Consider the following 23069-nt stretch of genomic DNA (forward strand, 5'->3'; position numbering starts at 1 on the left):
AGGCAGACTGGGTCAGATCATAGGGGTTTGTGAATGCCATGCAAAAGAATTTCAACTTGGGTCAAAGAGTATACATTTATAACAAGTAGAAGGAAAGAAATAATGGCTTTTTTTTTATCTGAAATGCATCTGCAATATGAAAACTGAATTGTTATAACAATATGAATTATAAACGGATAAGTTAGGGTTGGAAAGAAACCGCCTTTATTGAATGGACATATGCCAGATATACCACTACTATGAACGTGAGATATAAAATAAACAGATGAAGGCTCTGAAAGGTGGAAAGGAGGGCCAGACCAGCTAGATACCTCAAGATCTGAGTAACAGTAAGCTGGTGCATTCCCTGTACTTGCTTTCTCCTCACATATCTTGGGCTGGTTATTGTTTTCATTTTTTCACTTGTTTCAAGTATGGTAATTTCTTGTTAAAGCACTTTCATTGTGGCTGCTTTACAGTTCTCGTGAGATAATTCTATCACCTATGTCATCTTGATGTTGGCGTTAGCACCATGAAAACATGAAAGTATAAAACTCGCTGGTAAAAGTAAACATAGATTCAAATTCAGAATAATCAAATATAACAGTGGTGCATCAATCACCTTAGTAAAAAATGTAAAAAAAAAAAAGTTAAAAATAACAATAGCTTCAGTAATTCGTTATGGATACACAATCTTGAGCAAGAATAACAAACCTAGAAGCATCACACTTCCTGATTTCAAATTATACTATAAAGCTATAGTAATCAAAGCAGTATGCCACTGCCATCAGCTCACACACATAAAAACAGAACAGACACAATCAATTCTCATATGTATGGTCAAATGATCTTCAACAGGATGCCAAAATACACAGCAAAGAAAGGACAGTCTCTTCAATAAATAGTGTCGCAAAAAACAGATATTCACATGCAGAATGAAATTGGACTCTTACCTTACACCCTACATAAAAATCAACTCAGGAACAATCTAAAGAACAAATCTAAGGAGCAAAAGAAACAAACTAAATGAAAATAGACTCACAGATAACAAACTGGTGATTGCCAAAGTAGAGCACTGGGTGAAAAAGTTGAAGGGATGAAGAAGTACAAATTAGTAGTTATAAAACAGTCATGGGGATTTAGAGTCATAGCATAGGGTGAAAAGAAAATCAACTCAAAGTGAATTAAATACTTAAAAAATATAAGATCTTAAACTATAAAACTCCTAGAAGAAAACTTAGGGGCAAAGTTCTTTGACATTCATCTTGGCAATAATTTCTTTGGATATGATAGTAAGAACACAGGCAACAAAAGGAAAAATAAGTTTAGTGGGACTACTTCAAACTACAAAGCTTCTGCACAGCAAAGGGAAGCATCAGCAAAATGAAAGGTCAACCTAATAAATGGGAGAAAATATGTATTTGTTAAGGAGTTAATATCCAAATTGTATAAAGAACTTATACAACTCAGTCACAAAAAATAATAATAATCTAATTTAAAAACAGGCAAAGGACCTGAATAGACATTTCTCCAAAGAAGACAAACAGAAGGCCACCAGGTACATGAAAAAGTGTTCAACATCACTAATCATCAGAGAAATGCAGATTGAAACCACAAGGAGCTGTCACTTCACACCTCTTAGGATTATTTAAAAAAAAAAAAAGATAAGGGTCAGCGAGGATATGGATTAAAAAGAATCCTGTACACTGTTGGTGGGAATGGAAAATGGTGCAGCACCATGGAAAACAATATAGAGGTTCCTCAGAAAAATTAAAAATAGAACTACCCTATGATGCAGCAATCCCACTGTAGGTATATATCCAAAGAAATTGAAATCAGGGTCTTGAAGAGGTCACTACACGACCATGCCCATTACAGCATTATTTACAATAGCCAAGATACGGAAACAATGGATGAATAGATTTTAAAAATATGATTATGCATGCAATAGATTATTATTTACTCAGCTTTTAAAAAAGAAGAAAAATCTGCCATTTCCAACCACATGATGCATATATTTATGGCCTTGATGGTGGTAATGGTTTTACAGGTATGTACTTATTCCCCAACTCATTTAATTGTATATATTAAATATATAGTTTTTGATATATCAATAAAGTGCTTTTTACTATGCACATTAAATTTTCTAATACTTTTAATGATGAGTAAGTTAAGGTAGTAGCTATTTTATGGACAAAGTTACTCACAATTAGAAAAAAAATTACCCATAATATGCCTTGGGTAACTTCATTTTGAAACCATAGGAATATGAAGAAAATTGACCCTGAGATCTTAGGATCTTATATTGGATTTTGCCCTCTCTGTGTTTGAGAATACTATAATAGACATTGTGTTACATCCTCTGTAGATATTAAAACACTATGATGGTTCTTCCCTCCTGGTCTGTATTCCGTCATGTATCATTTGTACTTTCTCTTAATCCTTTTAGAAGTAAAATCAGCACCAATTTAAATCATATGTTAGCTTTTAAAAATTTCTGTGGAAAGTATTATAGGTACTCTCATTTTGCAATAATCTGCATTTCAGTATTTATCATGCCTTTCAGTGCCATTTGGCTAAGAATTCAATATTTTCTAAGAATAAAATGTGTTTATTTAACATTCTTATACTGTGTAAGTTTAAACTACCCACATATTAAAGACTGAAAAGGAGTAAGTTATTTTTTAAAGTTAAATGACAGTGAAAACAAAAAATATTCAATCTACTGGGGAAAAAAAAACATGGGGTGTTGTGTGGGGGCTGCTGCTTCCTTAGGGGATCAGTATGATGCGGCCAGACAGCAGGATGGAGCTCTTGTCACCATCTGGGCCCAAGGCCAAATTCCAAAGCAGGCAGCATTTACTTATCTCATTCCTTTTCATTTTCTTACTGGGCCCCTTTTCTGTCAAGTCTCAGCCCCCTCTGTGAGAGGCAGCCATTTAGAGCTTCCTTGTTGCCTGTTATTTCTGAGAGGCAACCCTCTTAGACTGTCTCTTCCATGAACACTTCCAAATAAGATGCCTGTAGCTACCTACTCTAACAAGTAATTCTTTGTCCTTTGAAGATAGATGAAGATATTTTTAGAATCTAACCTCCCAGTTAAGATATGAGTCTTCTGTGTCATCTTGTCTAGGTCTTAGAAGAAAAAGAACATAATTGGCGAGTAAAACAATTGAGAGAAAAATATACAATCAACCTCATAGAAGGGTGGATTAGTTGTATCAGAGAAGAACTCTTTAGAGTCTAACTATATTCCTAATTCCTGGTCTATATGAGGGCATATTCCTAGATCAGGACTCCTCCTGGGAGCTACTTGCCTATTTCAGGCGACTTCACTTCTCAGGATGAAGAGAAAGGTTGTCAACAGACTGACACTCTTCTTGAAATACTGCTGATCTCTGTTTTTTTTTTTCTTCTCTCTCTTTCACTGTATGTGTGTGTGGAAGTATAGCACTCAAGGGGCTACATCTTCATCATTTTGCTTAAACTTTAATGCTTTCTAACTTTTTAATATGTCGCAGAGAGAAAATGACAGTCAGTACTTGTGAATGAGAGGAGATTTAGAGCCTGAGGGGGCTGCTCAAAATTAGGACTGGTCTGACACTCTGGTGCCCCAGGCCCCTTCTGGCCACCTGGATGGTGTAGCTAGAAACTGGTTGGGGAGCTACTATTAGGTAAGTTGTGACAACTTAGTTACAACCTCGTGGTCCAAACTGTCTTTCTCCCAGGATTTGACAGAGCATGGCCTGTTATTTCCAGCAGAATAGGATGGCCAGAGAGAAGCCAAAACCAAATTTACTGCTTGAGTGGATATGAGAAAATGAACATGTATTGATACAAGATGTTACTATAGTTGGATGAGAAAACCTGAGGTCCAAGAGGTTTTGCAATCAGTTGTCATCATCAAGATCCATGGAATTGGGGCCAGATGAGAAGAATCCAAAAAGAAGGAAGGAATCCCAATTAATGGGCAAAGCACAGTAATAATTTTTCAGAGTGAGAAGCACATGGGAGATTGGCCAGGTGGTATATGGGAAATAGACCCTTACTTCCTAGGTTGCGATTAGGAGGCAGAGGTCTTGTCATGGGAAAGAGCCAGCAAGAAAGAAAGTAGAAACAGAGGGCTTCTGAATTCTAGTCATGGAAGCAGACAAGGCATTTAGGAGCAAGGACCAAGGCAGATGCCAAGCTAGAATATCAGGAGCCATGAGGCTGCCTAGGTCTCATACACAAGGCCTGAGAGTAGCCGTCAGAACTAGGTGTTGCTTCAGATTTGGACCTTTGGATAGAATGAACGAGTAGGTTTAGTGACACTTACCTCCAGCCTCAGGTCAGGATTGGTCCTGGGAATATGGAGAAACTTCACCAACCTGTGAAATCAGCAACCCCCGCTGTAGAAGGAAAGATGGAGAATTCAGAAGACAAGGACCCTCCTGGGCCTGACACAAAAAGCGGTGACGCAGCATCAGCTGTTCACGCTGCTGCCTCCAACCCCCTCCCCATTACAACCTGAAGGTGGAGCAAAAGGCAGAATGCTGCTCTTCAAAGTTGTATAGGGCAGATTTTTTTTAATTTATTAATTTCAAGTATACAGTACATTAGTTAGACATTTATATAGTTTATAAAATGACCCTAATTGCTCTTGGATTAGGATTGGAATTAGGATCCTTTTTCCTATTTGTTCTTTCTCTTCTCTGGCTCTCCACCTAGCCAATACATTAATACAGTGCAGATTTTTAAGTTAAAAAAAATACCAAGAGTTTACTTTTACTTTTCCATTACTCCTCAGATGTTAAAATTACACTTAAATATTCTGAAAAATAAAACTCATATTTTTAATTGCAGTAATTTTTGTTTCTATTCATGAAGTAAAAGGACTACAAGGATCTCTGTTTTAGAGCTGTCAAAAATTCTCTTTTAAAAATGAGTCTGCATCCGTCTAGCAGCTCTTCGCTTATTTAGCATTTACCTTCTATTCATCTGCTTTGTTGCTGTTGATGAGCTTGGGACTGACATTTTCTATAAATTATTCAGTTGAACCTTATGAAATTCCCAATATCTGACTGTCTCTGACTTTTTAAAACTACAATTTTATATGGGTCAGCCTGTGCCATGCAGTATGAGTCATGTGGGGGTGATGATATGAAATTAAGAAAATTCACGGTAATGATCATTTAAAAATTTCAAATTGATATTATATATTACATGAAAAGCAAAGCTTCTGAGTAATAATATCTTAATGAAAGCTTAGCTGTGCTTGAAATAAATATTTCTCAATTTCCCTTAGGTTAGCCTAATATCTTCAACTTTTATCTGAAGAAAGTTATTTCTAAAATCTCCATGAAATCTTGTATGCTGCAGCTTAAACAAATTTCAAGTGCTCTGTTGTTATTAGAAGCAGTACTTTATTACATCTTCACTCCTCACATAGCACTAGCATATGCTTACGTATGTCCCCCTAGCCATGAACCCTGGCAAACCAATACAGCCTTACCCTATACATACCTGCCTTGGCTACCCCTTTTTACAAGAATTATGCCACAGTTACCTTCATCTTTCTTTTTTGTTGTTGTTGTTTTTTTTGTTTTTGTGATGATGATGTTAAAAAACCTTGTCCCATTTCTGCACACCTGACTGGTACTGATAATTAAGTGATCTATTTGGGGGCTTCTCAAGGAAGTGCCCAGAAACTTTGGGAAAGTTGTTTATCCTGTGTGATCCTATTTTCTCACCCATAAAACAAATACATTAATACCATCTTTGGGTATTTAGTAATAAATATTAGAAATAATATATGTAAACATCTTGAATTATAATGGACCTATAATATACACTCAATGGGGATAGCTTTTTTGTTCTTATTATAAATTTATTGGTATATTATTGATATATATCTCTTAACTTCACTGAGTTTATATACTCTATGTGCCTAGCATATAGTATATGCTCAGTTAATAGGTTGTTGAATCAACTGAATTAATGAATAAACTAATAAGTCAATACCAATTATTACAAACTACAAAAAAAATGCATAAGTGGGGCACTTCTGTCTCTAGCAAATGGATCATCACTGATCCACCATGATGTCAGTACAGATTTATCCAAGCATGTTGAGGTAGACTGGTGTCATTATAATCATCCCATCCCAAGGTCTAGATATAGGTTGGTACTGAAATCCCTCTGAAGGTAAATTGTTTCTAAGCCCTCCCTAGAAAACTCAGTCTACTTTAAAACAGAGGAAAAACTGCTTTGGTCCCTGATTTTATCATGACCTTAAAATGACAAATGAAAGTGTTCGCATATTCAGAAAGAATTTATTATATACCATATATCAATGAATTACAGCAAATAGGAAGTGAATTCCTAAAAAAGAAGCAACTGCCAAGATATTAATGATTACATGCTCCCCTAAATGTAGATGATGATAGTGTTGCAATAATGATAATAGCTGTCATTTAATGGTGTGTGAGTATGTGAGAGATTTATGGTCACCACAACTGTCATGAGTTGGATCCGATTTCTCATTTCACTGGCGAGAAACTGAAGTTCCAGCATGAAGTATCTTACCCAAGGCCATGTGCAGGTGACCGCCTGTTGCATCTGTGCTTTCACTGACAGTGGCTGCCCTATTCCTAACAATAACAGAGATTTGGGACTCTTTGGTGATAAGGACGTGGGCATAGAACTCTACCAGGGACAATCTGCCAGCCGGTAGGAAGAACCAGATCGTTTGTCCTGGCTGATCCTCCTGTTCAAGGCTGTTGATAGACTCCAGCCGCACCCAGGATCCAGGATTCAGCTTTGACTGTAGCCTGTTCTTTTTCACCTACAAGTGTCCCTTCACATTCAAACCCAAAACTTCCTAGGAAGTTTCAGGAGGATTAAGCAGAATCCAGATACAGTACTTCTGGCTCTATGATTATTAAGAAATAAATGCATAATATTCTCTGATACTAGTAAATATTTTAGTTACCCATAATATTTTGTGATATAGTCAAATCAGGGCATAAATATTGGAAGGAACTTTGAGTCAAGTGTTTATATAACATTAAATTGCTTCACTGGAAGCACATCTTTATGTTATTTTTAGATTTTTAAGTTTCCAAAATTGTAAAAACCATGTGTTCTGATAACTTGTTACCTATACTACTCTGTTACCTATAATACTCTGTAGAACCTGAGATTTTTCTCAAAGGCCAATCTTAAAAGAAATTTATTTGAATGTGTTTGGGGAAAGAATGTCTCATTCAGTTTTTAAATTTTCGATGTAGACCTCTTCCAGTGACAGGGGATCACTGACTTATCACTATAAACTGACAACTGCTCTCATTTTATTACAAATCAGTGCTTTTGGCTGCCCATATTCGGACATGAACTTGAAAAAGGAGGCGACACTCCAGGATCGTCTGAGAGAACAAACACAGGCAAATTTGGAGTTAGACTCTTCACATTCAAAATTGGAAAACCTCTGTAGTTTAAACTTCAGTGGAAAACATGAAAAGGTGAACAGTCAGTCCAGGTAAGAAATTTTTAAAAAATGTGAACTAGAAAGTAAACCATGTCGAATAGTAAAAGAACAAATTCGTTAATAGCATTTTCTAAAGAGATACAAATGCAACCTTATTTGATATTTTTAACCCAAATGGTAAAACAAATAACATATTTTCTATAGAAGAGCTCCATTCTCCATGCTCTGAATTATAAATACAGAAAAATCTAACACTAAATAAATTGGAAATCAGACAGAGATGGAACCAAGAGATGGAGAAGCAAGAAGTAGCTGTTTTTCAGACCCCTTTGCAGATGGAAGGTGCTCACATTTAAGCCCTTGAAGGACACGAGGCCCTCCCTGTGCCAGCTCTAATAGAAGCTGCCACTTGAGAGGCTGCTGCTTCTCCTAAAGTCTCAGATCCATGCTCTTTGCATTCGACAGGTGTAAAAGGAAGATGTGCATCCCTCTCTGTGGGAGCAGAGTTTACACTGGAACACCTTTCTGCCCATTTTCACTTTCGGTCCCAACAAGGGACCTTTACACCCAAGGGGAGAGCTGTTCATTGGGAGGGTTTGGTTTCTAGGATACATTTTTTCACATGAATGTTACATCCTAGACTGTGGTTTTTGTTCTTTTTCATGAAAATGTTGTTATAGAGCTTTTGAGTGACATTCCATTTTTGTTATATAGCTTATTTTGATTTTGATCGCTATGCACATGACTGCAGATTAGCTCTCCTCTGTTGCCTGGTCTGTTTCCTATGGATACCCATGCCTCTCTGTTTCTGTAGCTGTATCTTGCATTTTTATTATTTGTTATACACCCGCCCCTCTTGTTGAAACTTCACAGGGTCTCATTGTCCTTTTCTGCTCTTCACACCCACACTGTTTACAGCTCTAAGTAGTTGGGAGCTTGAAGTCCTTTCCATTTCCTAGTTGAGGGAGCATTTTTTTTCTTCTTTTTAAACTATTTCCAAGGAATAATGTTCATTATTTCAGTACATCTATTTGCCCTTATTCTTTATATTCTATACCGCTTTCTTTTTTCCAGATAAAAACTCAGTCAGTCTCTCTTGTAAATGTTTTAGACATCCATCCTCAAGTCGCTGAGTCTGGACAGGACTTCTGTAATTTCTTATACAAGCAACACTTGTCACCTTACACTCTCCAGACTTATTGCAATTCAAGTGCAAAATATAAAATTAACTCTTGACTTTCTTCCAAAATCAATTAGATGCTGTCCAACAATTCACTGAATTTTGTCTTTTTCTTAACGACTTGCCAGTTTTGTGTTTATTCTTAAAAAGTACATTTATTCTCATATTAATCTTTAGAGAGTTGTTAATAACCATTTAGCCTCCATGATTTAGTAGTGGAAGTAGTCTACTTGTATTCACATTTCCTTAGTAGGGTCACGTTTAAATATAAGTGGCTTATATACTACTATATGTTTACAAAATTCACCTTCATGGCAGTAAGAGTACATGTTAAATACAACTTTAAAGAGTCAAATTCACAATAGGTCATCATTACTGAAAAATATGTTATGTATGTAAGTGTGTATTCCTTTTCCTTTTTGTTAATAGAGTAGTATTTTATTCATAGTACATGAAATGGAAGCAAATGACCTTATACTTGAGTGTCTTTCATTTGGATATGTACTCTAGGGGGTAAAAAAAACTTTTAATTTGTTTAACAGTTTATAGTTTGCACATACAGTACCTTGGGAGCTTCTCATAATCTTGTGATTTGGGCAAAGTAGACATTGTCCTCATAGTATTGTCAGTTATAGATGAGGAAGCAGAGATCCTTACTAGTAGCTGATCTGGCACCGAAATGTAGTTTTTGTATTAAATTCAGCATATTCCTACTCTAGTAAACTAATAGTAACCCAAAAATATCAACCATAATAATTAATATTAATATCACACACTTTGAGCTGCAAGCATTGTGCTAAAAATTTAAATATACCATCTTGTTAATTTTCTTTCATCATTACAACCATCCTATGTATGGTAGGTATTCTAATTCTGATTTTGTAATACAGAAACCTAAAGCTTCAGAGAGGTTAGGCAAAGATCACAGAGATAATCAGTAGAAAAGTTGGAATTTGAATCCAGAACTGCCTGACTCCAAATCCTATACATGTTTCAACTAACATTAGGCTAGCAAAAGAATGACAGTTTAAAACTGAAAATACCTGGCTGGGTTTATATTTAGACTGCTTTCTACTTCTGTTTAGGATTCTCAGGGTCATTTTGTGATGTATTTATTTCTTATTTTGTGAAAATAGAACTACAGAAGAAGAATCTTAACTATATTTCCCCTAGACTATTTATTTTTATTTATACTGTATATAATACAAAATCTACCACCTTGAACAAATTTCACTATAATATACTCAAGGCTTCATTCTGCAACACAGAAATAAAATTATATTCATTAAAACAGTTTTATCATAAAGAAAATTACTTTGAAATGCAACTCCCCCCACCTCCCCATGTTACCTATTAGCTGATTTCCCTAGGCCTGAGTAGGACATATTTTTCTGTCATTTTCAACCCACCTAAGTACTCTTTAATAACTTCTTTTGCCTCCCTAAAGCAGTATTTAATATATTGTAATTCACACGATTGGTAAAACCACCATTAGTTAAAATACCTGTCATATTCAATCATTACTATTAAGAAAATCTAAGAAAATGTCTAATAAAGCTTACTTTATTTTTTCTAAAGCCTGCCATATTATAAATTTTATGCACTTCCCTAAGGCCCATATGACGATAAAAATGACTGAGGAAAATTATGTTAATTAGAGAGAATGGTATGTGGTGGAATCATTTCGTAATGATCCTCATAATAAATTGCATTGCCATGAACCAACTCGTTCATTTCCACTACTCAAGTTAGCTGTAACATAAATACCTTCTATGAGGTTCATTCTCAAAATTAAAATAGTGCTACTTGGTTATTTCACATATTAACCTTCCAAGTTATTAACTAGGTTTTCTTTAATCCATCAGCCTTTTCTCTCCTTCCCACGTAAATTCTCTGCTTTGAGAGAGAAAATCTACCCAGTATCCTATTCACTTCCTATAATCAGCTGCAATATTGTTTTCATTCCTGTGCTAGTTCCTTTGTTCCCATTCTTCTTACTTCATATATTCCTGCCTGAATCTTCTCTCTCCTCCAAGGCTCATCTCTGTCTTGAAGTCTTCTATAGCATTTCTAACCTATAGGAGCTTCTTGAGGTTAGGAATTATGTTTTACATGTCTCTGAACTTCTAATCCCTGGTATAACGCCTGACACTTAGTAGGCAGTCAACAGATTAAAGAGATTTTGAGCAACCACTAGGTGCAAAGGACTGTGCTAGGCCCTGGGATTCAGATCAAATAAGAGCTAGTCCCATTCCTTGTTCTGAGCACTCCTCTGTGCTTATACTGCACCTCTGTAGCTTGTGTATGTGTGTCTGCATGTCCTTTTTAATACTTGATTCGTGTGTGTGCCTTATTTTCTCACAAAGATTGGATGTCGCTAAAGGGTAAGAACCAGTTTTCATTATCCTTTTGCTTTTTCCTCATTATCGTTTACATTATAAGTCTTAGCAAATCTAAGTTGATTGATTCAGAGATATACATTTTTTTTAGAATCTCAGTTTCTTCACTTGTAAACTAAAGATGAAATGTGAGGCTTAGATTTTGAATATAGATATATAGCTGTAGATTTATAATTATAAGATACATATAGACATAGCTATGTGGCTGACCTGACACATAGTGGAAACTATTAAAATAATAGTTCTATATTTTTTTTCCATTTTTATAAAACTTATTTATTTTAAAGTCTTACAGTTGGGCCACTTCTAGTTGTGTATATATACCACACATCTTTACTTAGCATCGGGAACTACATTAGACCTCTTAATCAACTGAGCATGATCTAAGCACCAAGACATTCAGGTTCCTTCTGGGTCTGTAGAGGATTGTAGCCGAATAGGAAACCCTCAGGCCATTTATACCAGCTCCTTCCCACGCCACTTCCTGTTGGTCCCTGAGAAACCTCTAGCCAGGATGACAATCCCGGAGCTTAACAATGGGAAAGGACTCAAAAATTATTTAATCCAGCTTCTTCAACATAGAAATAAGGATATCAAAGCCAAAGAATTCATTTCCCTTATTGACACTGTCATTAGTTGTAACACCAAGCTCTCTGACTTCCAGGTCATTGCTCTCCTCATTATTCCATACCCCCTCCAACCCCAGAATTAAGATTTAGTCAGAACAGATTGGTTTATGACATGCAAATACCCTAATGACACATCTTGCTAAATTCAGGATCCTGACCATAGCCAGGTCCTAATTGGACATATTCATTCGACATTTGTCCATTGAACAGCTACTTAGAAAGGTATTATTCCAAACCGTAGTTATAGAGCAGTGAACAAGATAGACAAAAATCTTTATTCTTATTAAGTTTTCACTTTGTGATGAGAAAATCACCCCAGGTTATCAAGCGTCAGGACAAGGATTTGTATTTAAGCAGGACAGTTCCAGTCACTGCAGACTTCGTGGTAGGCTTGTTGATTCACTCATTTCATAACGTTGATTTATTCAGCAAATATGTATGGAGCTTCTAATATTGTCAAGTGGTGAGTTAGGTGCTGGATATCTGGACAAAACAATCCCAGCCCTACAGGGAGCATATTTTCAGATAGAGGAGATAGAGGAATAAAACAAAAATAAACTATAAATTAATTGAGAAAATCACATATTGTGCTAAATGCTATGAACAAAGTAAAAAGGGGAAAGGATAACACTCAAAATATTTTCAGCAATTACCTATCTTAACGTCCCAGAGACCATAAGCAGATCCAAGACACTAAGGAAAAAAGTGTTCTGTTGAGTATTTTGCAATTTGAAAATGAAATCAGTCGTGTCAAGATCAGTTAAGGGGTAAAGACAGAAACTGTGATGAAATGAAAGGACGCAAACCTCATTGCAGTCCACTTGCCTTGGTTCCTTCGGTTCCCTCATGATTATCTTGTGTTTCCTAAACAAAGTTAAAGTTTTGTTGAAATGTTATAAAATAGCCAACGTATGCCTCAAAGAGATCTTTAAAAATACTTTTCTGAGCTGATTCTCATAAGGCATTTTATAATTTTTTGTGAATCTGTGGACTTCTGGAATCCTGCCTCAGCCCAGGCGCTCAGTAATTAAATGCTGAAGAACAGCCTGTGCCAGAATGCTCATGGTTCCTTGCATAGAGGAAGCACTGGCGCTCCTGCACGTCAGAAAAACAATGCTGTTGCCCAAGCACCAGCGGGCACTTTTTTCTTATGTACATTCTCAAATTAAACTGGCTTAAAAATATTTCCCATTCATTGTAAATAGTAAAGTTGGGACATTTAACATATTTCCCCCCCATAATTAAAGCAATGCTTGTGTATTATAGGAAAATTACCAAATATAGATCAGTATAAAGAAAAAAATTAAAACCATTAATAATACCCAGGTCAATCAAAAAGCATAAGTTATAGGTTTATAAAATATGGCAAAATTCCCACTTCAATAATTCAGGTAATATGGAAATTTTTAAAAAATAATTTCTGACTCCCAACTCTTCAGCTTTGATGCTGTGTCTTGAGATCACCCATGGAACTAGACTGCCGTTGTCTCTGCATTTTTTCTGTGTTTATGTATATATACAGATATACAGTATATATGCACCCTTTAAAAAAAAAACTTATTGATTTTTTGTTAGTTTCTCTAAAGTTTAGCTTGTATCGCTCTGGATAGATCACGATATAACCAAGTCAAATATGGGGAAAGACGCTACATTCCTGAAAGGTTAACATGAGAGTGAATCTTTAAAGGACCCTGACATTAAAAGCTGAGGCTTTAATAAAATACATATTTTCTCCCAATTTTATAATGGTGGACTGAACAAGGCATCTGTAAAGAAATCAGAATTTATGACCAAGAGGAAAATAATCTGCTCTTGGACTTTTGTTTTTATATGGAAATGTTATAAAGACATCGACAACTAATTCTACCCACAAAGAAAAAAGAAATTTGCTTTATCTCATATGGACAGCCATGTGAATCATTGTGTCCTGGCTCAGAAAAGTCTGATGATAAAAGGTATTAGCTAATATATATGTGTGTTTGTGTGTGTGCGCGCACACACACACATATATGTATATATAGATATTTTGTTTTAATATATGTCAGATAATTTGCCATATCAACACAAATGGATTCATTGCATTATTTTTAGTAACTATCATATTCCATAGTGTGGACATAACTTATTCCACTCATTTTCTTATTGACAGGTATTCAGATTATTTCTTATAAAAATGCTGCAATCAACATTTTCATATGTATTTTAATTTTCAATATTTTATAATGTATTATTTTTTAAAGTTTAATTTTTATTTACAAACTAAACATTGCTGCAGCAAGTGTCAATCCTTCTTTAATAGTCTTATGTGTCCTTGATTCATTTTGCTTTACTATAAATCAGTTCTCGTATGCTCACATACGTACACACAAGCATACATACATATGTCCGGAGGAAGCTCTTGCATTCCTCATAATTTGACCTCAGCTTGCACATCTCATCTCATCTCATCACACATCAAGCCCCATTACTAATTCTTCTCACCCCCTACTCTCTACATGTCTATGCTACGTCCCTCTCTACACTTCCCTGAATAAAATTTGTTTTGAGGTTTAGTTCAAACTCATCTCTTCCTGAAGGCTTTTTCTAATCTCTCCAACCTTTAAGCAGAAAGTCCCCTCCCACTTTGTGACCCTATAGCAATTTCTTCATTTCTGTATTGTAGTCATCTTCTTAATCTACTTTGTATGAAAGTTGGTGGTGCACACAGCTGTATCTTCTCTTAGATTATCAGTCTCTTGGTGGCAGACGCTGTCTTAAGAGGCTGAATGTAACAATACATGTATGTAGGAAAAGCTCAAAGAAATGTTGATCGGACTTGGACAATTTGTCTAAAAATAAAGGACAGTAAGAGCCCAATATTTGCCTTTCAAGTCCTGTTATAAATTATAACTAAATACCCTTATTAAAGTAATTTTAGGAAAAGATAGCACTGTAAAACACTCACATGTGGTATGTTTATTTTTGGCCTTAGGGATCTTTTCCTTTACTTCTAGTACAGGGGTCAGCAAACTTGTTCTATAAAGGGCCATAAGTAAGTACGTTAGGTCCTGCCATCCATTATAAGATCTCTGCTACAATTATTCATCTTGACCACTACTGTGAAAACAATTGTGGACAGTAAGTAAATGAATGAGCATGATTGTGTTCTAATAAGACTTTATTTACAAAAACAGGCAATGGTCAAGAATTGACTTGTAAGCTATGCTTTTCTAACTCCTGTCCTAGAAGATGTCTAGCTACATTTAAACTGACCTGAGTTAAATTCAAATTCTGGCTCTTCTACTTTGACTCTTCTGCTTACTGTGTGCTTTGGGCAAGCTACTTAACAATCTCTTTTTCAACACATAAACATAAGATTCACATTACCTTCTTCCTGTTAGGCATCTAGTTCAGGGCCTAGCATTTACTGAACACAGAAATGTCAGCCACTAATTTGCGTTGTTAAAAGTAGTAGAAGCATAGAAAGAGGGTCAGAGAACATGCAGGTCTTTATTTCACTGAAACAGCAAAATCCTAAGGAAAAGGCAAGAGGAAAACCAATGGGCAGCAGAGATTATCAGATGACAGTGGCAGGTCTCTGCAACAGGAGCAGTAGTCCTCTAAATCATGTGCATTCCTCTATGGAATGGATCAAGACACAGGTGGCTTGACACTTCCTACAGCAACAGTAATAATATTAATAATAATTTTTTAAGATCATTTAGAGAAACTGGAGCTCTGATAATTATATAAAAGGTATGCACCAGGCTTCAGAAATTATTGGTAAAATAGTAATACTGGCAGATTTCAATGATATTACATTTTTAGCTAAAGTACAAATATGAATCTCTGGTACCTTACTAGCCTAATCATCTCCAAACATTTCAGCTGACTATATGCAATAGGTTCTTTCAAGATGCAACACTTCAGTGGCTTTTTTACTGCCATCAAGATAAAGTCCAAACACTTGAGAACAGCTTGCAAGGCTCTCTACAGCTTGGCTCCAGCTCTTACTTTTAGGCTCACTTTTGATCCTTCCCTTCCTTTTCTTCCACAGCACAAATGCTTCAGCCAAATGTTGATTAGCTTATTCCTGTCCCCAAAACACTTCTCCCTCCCATTTTGTTTATGCCCATTCTGTTCCAGCCCAATTCCCTAGACCTTTACAAACCCATCAGTCATCCACATCCCCATTCTTTCAAGACCAGACCCGGCTATATCCTCTGCAGAGCAACTTGACTAGCCCAGTGCCAAGCCATATCCTCCCTGCAGCTGCCAGGAGCATTATTATTATTATTATCTCTCCTTTTCTTTTGTTCTGCTTGTGACATCGCTTCAGTAAATGCTCAGTAAACCCTCATTACATGAAGACAATGTGTAGAGTGGAAGGAAACTGGGTTTAGAGTTTGAAAGGCTCGAGTTTGTGTCCTGGCTCCGCTGTCATCTCCTCATGTGACTGAGATGGGCAGGTGGTTTAACATCACTAAGCCTCAATTTCTTTATTTATAACAAGGGTCCTATACCCACTTTACAGAGTTTTTGTGAGAATAAAATGAGGTTAAATAAAATCGAGTCTGGTTGTCCTTGAAAGGTACCTACCTCATTCAGGAACTTCAACTGAATCTGAACTGTTTACAGAGTTTGGTGTATCTCCTTAGTAATATAATAATTTTGAAAGCAAGAACTATACCAAAATACAGCTGTGATTAATTGCATCTGACATTGTTTTTTAAAAGTCACTCAATAAATTTCTTTGATCTGTTCTTAAGTTGCTTTTTGAAATCCCTATCAAAGTTACATAAGGCTTACTGGCTTCTATTTTTTAATTTTGAAAGACAGAACCAAGATCCTCACCAGCATATATTGCATAGGGATACTTTAAGATCATTTGAAAATCAACATAGTTTCATAAAATTTTTAAAGTTGGCGGGAAATTTCCAAGGTTTTCCAAAAATGTGTACACAGAGCTATAATTTTCTCCACCTTATGTTTTGCAAAATGACTGCACAGTGCACATGTGCCTCCAGCATTCCACGTTGCTTGACTCTCTCCACCGGATGGATGCTCACTGCTTAAGTTTAAGCCCGCTTTCCATTTTGTTTCCTGAAAGAATGGAAATAACCTGATCATATAGAATATAATAAAAATTATACATGCATAATTAATAAAAAAAATTCCATACATTTTGATGTATGTCCATGATGTCTAAGTGTTTATAGATATTTAATAACGTATTGTTTCACTAATTATTCAGAACAAATCCTATAAGGCAAGCACTGTCTCTATTTTGCAGATTGGGAAGCCGAGACCTCTAGAGCTTAAATATGCTCTCTGTGTCACAAACCTAGGGCACAGATGCTAGGATGTGGAGCCAGGTTTTCCTACACTGAGTGTATTGGTCTTTGCATTGCACCACAGGTGATTAACTACCTGGCCTCAGTATGCTCCACAGAAGCTATATAGGACCTCTTTTTAAGGTCCAAAGATGTGTTTCAGTAGAAATTCTTTCTCAGTTTCTTGATGAAAACACAGTCTTAATGCTAGCTAGTACATGCAATGTATTTTTGTTTATAGAATACATAGATAAAATTACCTCAAATTATGAACAGGTCATTTAGGTTTCCTTGTAAGGTTTTAGTAACTGAATCTGTTTCTCCATTTAAATCAGAAATTGAAACAGCACTTGCATGTCTAACTCAAAGCCTTGTCTATGAGGACAAAATGAGAGAGCTTCTCTACACATGCAAGCAGAAAATATATTTACAAGGCAAGGTGTTATAATTTTCATTAAAGTAATAAATATTACATGTAACTGAACTAAAATTCTGTCTACCTAAAATCAATTACTAGGTAATTTGTAACACAGGAAAGTTTTATTTTAGAAACTACCACATTCATTACAAACTTATGAGCCTCACATTTTAATAAAGTTCCATGATGAACGAGTTATAAAATTAGTCCTTACTGCATACTGAAGCATTTAAAAGTTAATTAATTCCTTGACATTCAACAATATAACTAAATTACTTTACCCACTTGTTTCGGTGCAATGTATACAATCTTCTGATTAAATAGCTCTAAAATTATCAGTAGAATTATTATTTACCCATCTACTGTCCCTAATAGCTCCTCCTCAGAATCTGAAGAAATTATTCTTCAGAGAGTTTTAGAAATATTAGAATGGTATAACAGCATGAGGGATGGGGGCTTTTCGGTTGTAGTTAGAGTTTCTGAACAAAAGTGTATATTTTAAAGTCTTAAATTGAAGGAAAATTCTGACAAGTATCTGTGCAGCAAAATACCTGCTAACTCACTGTTGTTCACCCGGTGGTTTCTATTTAAATGTGTGCTGCTGTCATGATCTATTCCTACCTTGCAGGATAATGAATCTAGATTTTATTTCTGTTCTTTGCCCAGACTTGTACAGCAGGCAAAGTGTTTGAAAATCAAAGGAAAAGAAGATATTGACTTGGATAATCTCTTCAGAGGTAAAAACAAAAACACTAGCAAAAACACAGACTATACTTTTTTATTGTGAAGAATATTTTGTTTATTTCATTGGTTTTACCATTCCACTAGGGAATGGTAGAAATAAGCTGCCTAGAAGTCAAGAGATTTGTGTTCTAGTCCCAACCCTACAAATAATAAGTTCTGTCACCTCACTTCTCTAAGCCTTAATGTTCTCATTTTTAAAGTGGAAGAACTAGACTCTGTAATCTCTTTGGTCCTCACTCATGATAGGACAAATTTAAACTTATGGAAGTAAAATCTTAATGGTAGAATCTCTGTCTGCCACCCGCAGAGGACAAGGAGGGAAACCAGAAGTGTCTCATTGCATTTTTAATTGGGAGACCAGGAGATATACCTCAATAGTAAGACGGGCAAGAAGATTATTGGAAAATTTAATTATTAAAAACTGAGGAATTATTAGAGCACAGGAAAAAGAACTACATGTTTTCATTATGTTTCTTTCCAGTTAAGGCTCAATTTAGACAAAATCTCATCTATAATTTCCAGGTTATATTGTAGCAAGCTAAGGAATAAATTTTCCCTTGGTTGTGTTATTTAGTGCAACAATTATTTGCTCAAATGAAAACATAATTTGTAATTAGTATCCTTATATCTTTAGCCATAGTCGGTACATATGTTTGTATCTCCCAAAACATGGTGGGAGATCTGTTTATCATCTAGAGAAAAAGAAAATTAGAGAGTTTTCTACAGAGGTGGCCAAAAGTGCAACAAATTAGTCCAATTTAGTAGCACTGCACTTCATCTCCAAAACAATCGAGAATTCTATTTAAGAGAAAAAGATTAAGTTTGGCAGTCAGTGAACAAAAGAGTTATGACTTCTATGAACAAAGTTAACCTCATTTCAAGCAGGGCTTAAGTTCAACTTGGGGTTGGAAGAACTAAACTACAAAGGAAGGAGGAATCTTTTTCCTCAGAAAATGGAGGGCAGTTTGGTTATTTGGGTTTTATTGTATGTCTACATACATTTCTTCCTAACCAGGAGAATTTCTGTGTGACATCACTGGATCTGAACATCACTTTACATAAAATAAAATAAAATAAATAATGTATTTTAGAAACTGCCCATACAAATATTCTAATCCACTTTACTAAGCCTTATTCTGCAAACAACATGTTTTGGAATGGTATATGGAGCCCTAAAAAGTGTCAGTGTGTTAATTCATATTTTGACACTTTTGAAAATATCTACAGAGAGTAATTATGAATATGTTCCTGTTAAAACAGATACACAATTTTGTAGTTCAAATAGTAAAAGAAGTAGTAATGAGGATCATCTTTATAAAAATAGAAAATATCACTAGCAACATGCATTTGCATAATGTGGAAGATGAAATCTCATCTTGTTTAGTACACATTTGTTCTTTTCTGTACCATTTATAAAAAGATTATAACCATATGCGTTTATTTATTTGTGCATTTACTGTGCTACTTAATTTAAATATTTTGATTTCTTCACAGCAAAGGTTCGTGTTCATAGGTACAGGGCAAAAATGTCATAGGAGCGTGCAGGGAAGCGCCCTGCCTGGTGCGGAGCACGCAGCTTGCTGCCAGGGGTCCATGATACTCTCTTGTTGGGAAAATGCCTTCAGGGATCCATTCTAGTCCATGCAAATCGACAAGATTTATTTAGCACCTGTTTTCTATTCTAGCCTTTTGCCACACAGAGTGGTTCTTCCTTATATTGGACTAATTCTTCTTTTTGTAATTAGCTCATTTTCTCTGCTTTTAATTTGGTAGAGATAAAATAATGAGAATGAATATGTTACTACGGTGATATTAAATGATTATTTACTATTTTCCTTTTGGGTAAGCCTATAAATCTGAGAATAATTTCTGAAGCTTTCCCTTTGTTTTTTGGTCTAGCCATAGATTTGAATAAACATCTTGTTGATTCATTAGCGTTTTTGTTTTGTTTTGTTTTTTGTTAATTTGTTTTTTTAAGGAAAATGGGCTAAAATTTGTTCTTCATTTTTCCCATGAGGGAAAATAGTGTACTTTTGATTTTTAGAGATTTTGTACACATTATACAAAAACACAGGCAGCTTCTCTTTTTCATATCTGGAGCATGTTTTCAATTTTTACTTGGAAACATCTTTATTGCCTAAACCATTTTACTCATGGTAAAATGCTTGACAAATATAATTAAAAAATCTTTTAAAAGCTACTCATTATTTTCAAGTATATTTCTTAAAGATTCAATATTTTTTCCTCTCCCATAATAATGTATAAAAGTAAGCTTGGATGACAGAAAATTTAATTAGTTTACAATGATATAAAATGATTGAGGAAAATATGATTACCTAAAAGGCTGTTTGGTGGTGAAATTGGCAGAAATAAGTTGAAGTTTGTCCTACTAATCTAAGGTTTGCAGGTTATCTTTTGTGCCTTTTGTTAAGTAAGTAACGTATGGACATAGAGTTGACATGTTTAGCGAATAACATGTTCCTTTTCTGGGACTAAGTTGGGTATCTGCACAGTGGCCTTTTTGGTCTTTACCTTTTCTCAGTGAGTGTTCCACAGAGATCTGCACAAAATCTGCTTCCTTGAGCACCAATGCAGTGAGGCAATGAAAGTGCATTTCCATTAAATATAAAGGACCTGCTCATCTCAGTGATCTGCCCTTCTGCCCCTTTGACAACTCTAGAACCAGAGTAGCGAAAACTCAGCCACTTGGTAAGACAGACAGATGTTGCTGTCATGGCTACCACGTTGCATCTCCCCAGGGAACACCTTTGGTGTTGCAGAATGTTCATCTAGAAAACTGTTTCTTTTTTGCTGCTGATTATTTTGGGACTCAAATATGTAACATACTTCCTTAAAAATGCAAAAATTTTATAAAGCAAAAAATGGAAGAGATCAACTTTGTTAATAAAACCTTCATAGATTTATTTTAGGTTTAATAATTCACCTTTTTGTTTTCTTTATCAACATAGAATCAAGGTGATCTATAATTCCCTTTTATTTTTCACTTGCTGATATATCATGAGTACCTTTCTAAGTCAGTGCATATACACCTGCTAGATAATTTTCTTTCTTTCTTTCTTTTTTAAGTAAAAATTGTAGCCAATATACAAGAGATCACACTCATTTAGTCACCTCTTGTGTCAAGAACTAGAAACTGACTGGAAGTTCACTTCGTGCGATCCAATTACCTCCTTCTGCCAGGATAATCACTCTTCTGATCTCTATTCCTATCAAGTACTTTGTTCCAGTTGTGAACATTTTATAAAGGAAATCATACAGTATATATCCTTTTATGTCTGACTTATTTTCTTAATATCATGTTTGTGAGATCCATTCAAATCAAATTATGGTTTACGTATTCTCATTATTGCATATTATTCAGTTTTATGGTGATTCCACAATTTATCCATCGTTTTCAGTTTTGGTTGATTTCAGTTTTGCCCTCTTACCAGTGGTGCCACTGGGAACATTTCGGTATGTGATTTGGTGGATATGCATATGCATTTCTGTAGGATATATACCTAAGAGTGGACTTTCTGAGTAATTGGGTTTACATAAGTTCTATTTCAGGAGCTAGTGTCATATTTTTACAAAGCGATTGTATCAATAAGTTCCTCCCAGCAAGGTTTCAGAATTGCAGGTGCTCTGCATCCTTGCTGGCAGTAATTTTTATCAATATCTTTAGTTTTAGGCATTCTTTGGGGTTTTCAGTAGTATTTACTTATGCTTTTAATTTTTCATTTCCCTAAGGCCTAATGAGCTTGAACACAGTAAATTATTGCTATGCAAATAAACTCTTTTGTGAAGTACCTTTACCATTTGTCATTTAGGTTATCTTTTTCTTATTAATGTAAAGGAGTTCTTTATATCTATAAATGAGTCCATTTTTGGATAGATGTATAGCAGATATCTTCTCCAGTCTCTTGATTTTCTTTTTTACTCTCTTAATAGTGCCTTGAGATGAATATAAATTTCAGATTTTAATATATAGTTCATCGATCCTTTCTATTTTGGTTAGTACTTTTAGTGTTTTCTAAAAAGTTTGCTTATTGCATGTTCATGAAGATACTCTGATGTTTTATTATAGAATCTTTATTGTTGCTTTCGCATTTAGGTATGCAATGTGCTTGGAAATTATTTTTTATATGGTAAAACATAGGTGTCAAGATTCACTTTTTATATGAATATTCAATTGATCTAGCACCATTTATTTAAAAAGCCTTCCTTTCCCCGATTACCCAACATAAATTTAGGTGGCCATTAATGTCCTTATATTTCAGCATGTCTCTTATAACAGGCATGATATTTACTTTGATATTCAGTCTGATGATAGTAGCCTTTAGTTGGAGTATTTAATACATTTATATATAATGCTATTTCCGTTAAGTTGAGTTTATAGCTATCATCTCAATAATTGTTTTCTATCTTTCTCAACAGTTCTGTGTTCACTTTTATATTTCTTGCTTTATTTATATTAACCAAGAATTTCTTAATCATTTTCCCTATATTAGCTTGTTGGTTATGCATTTTTAATATTCTTTTAGTAGATATTATAGCTAGTATAATATACATTTTTGTGTAGGATCATTTTTTCCTCTTTATATTTCTTTTGTAGTATCTTTGTTCAGAAATGCTATTTTTTGCCTTAACTCTTGAAGAATATTTTTGGTTGTTATGGAACTCTGGATTGGCAGATAATTTCGTTTCTGGCTTTAAAAATGATATCCCATTCATTATCTTCTGACCCCCATCATGGTTTCCCGGAGTGGTCAGCAGTAACTTTCTTCTGTCTTCTTTGAAGGAACGGGTCTCAGAGTTATCTTATTTTCTCTGGCTGTTTATAAGGTGTTTCTGTTGTCTGTGATTTTCAGACAACAGAAATGCCTAATGTAGATCTTTTCGTATTTGTCTTTTGGGGATTCATAGTGCTTCTTAAGTCT

The 23069-nt window shown here is 35.1% G+C and overlaps 1 protein-coding gene across 4 annotated transcripts in view; it reads left to right on the top strand.

Annotated features, from left to right (window-relative positions):
• L3MBTL4 (L3MBTL histone methyl-lysine binding protein 4) overlaps positions 1–23069 on the top strand; it is a 382886-nt gene that overhangs the window by 264686 nt on the left and 95131 nt on the right. For all 4 annotated transcript variants that reach the window (XM_016120941.2, XM_016120940.2, XM_016120939.2 and 1 more), the window contains 2 exons: positions 7325–7498; positions 18052–18122. In XM_016120941.2, coding sequence (XP_015976427.1) covers positions 7325–7498; positions 18052–18122 — 245 coding nt within the window. The remainder of the gene's footprint in view (positions 1–7324; positions 7499–18051; positions 18123–23069) is intronic.

Source organism: Rousettus aegyptiacus, unplaced genomic scaffold, assembly GCF_014176215.1.
Source record: "Rousettus aegyptiacus isolate mRouAeg1 unplaced genomic scaffold, mRouAeg1.p scaffold_m13_p_12, whole genome shotgun sequence".
NCBI classification, from domain to species: Eukaryota; Metazoa; Chordata; class Mammalia; order Chiroptera; family Pteropodidae; genus Rousettus; species Rousettus aegyptiacus.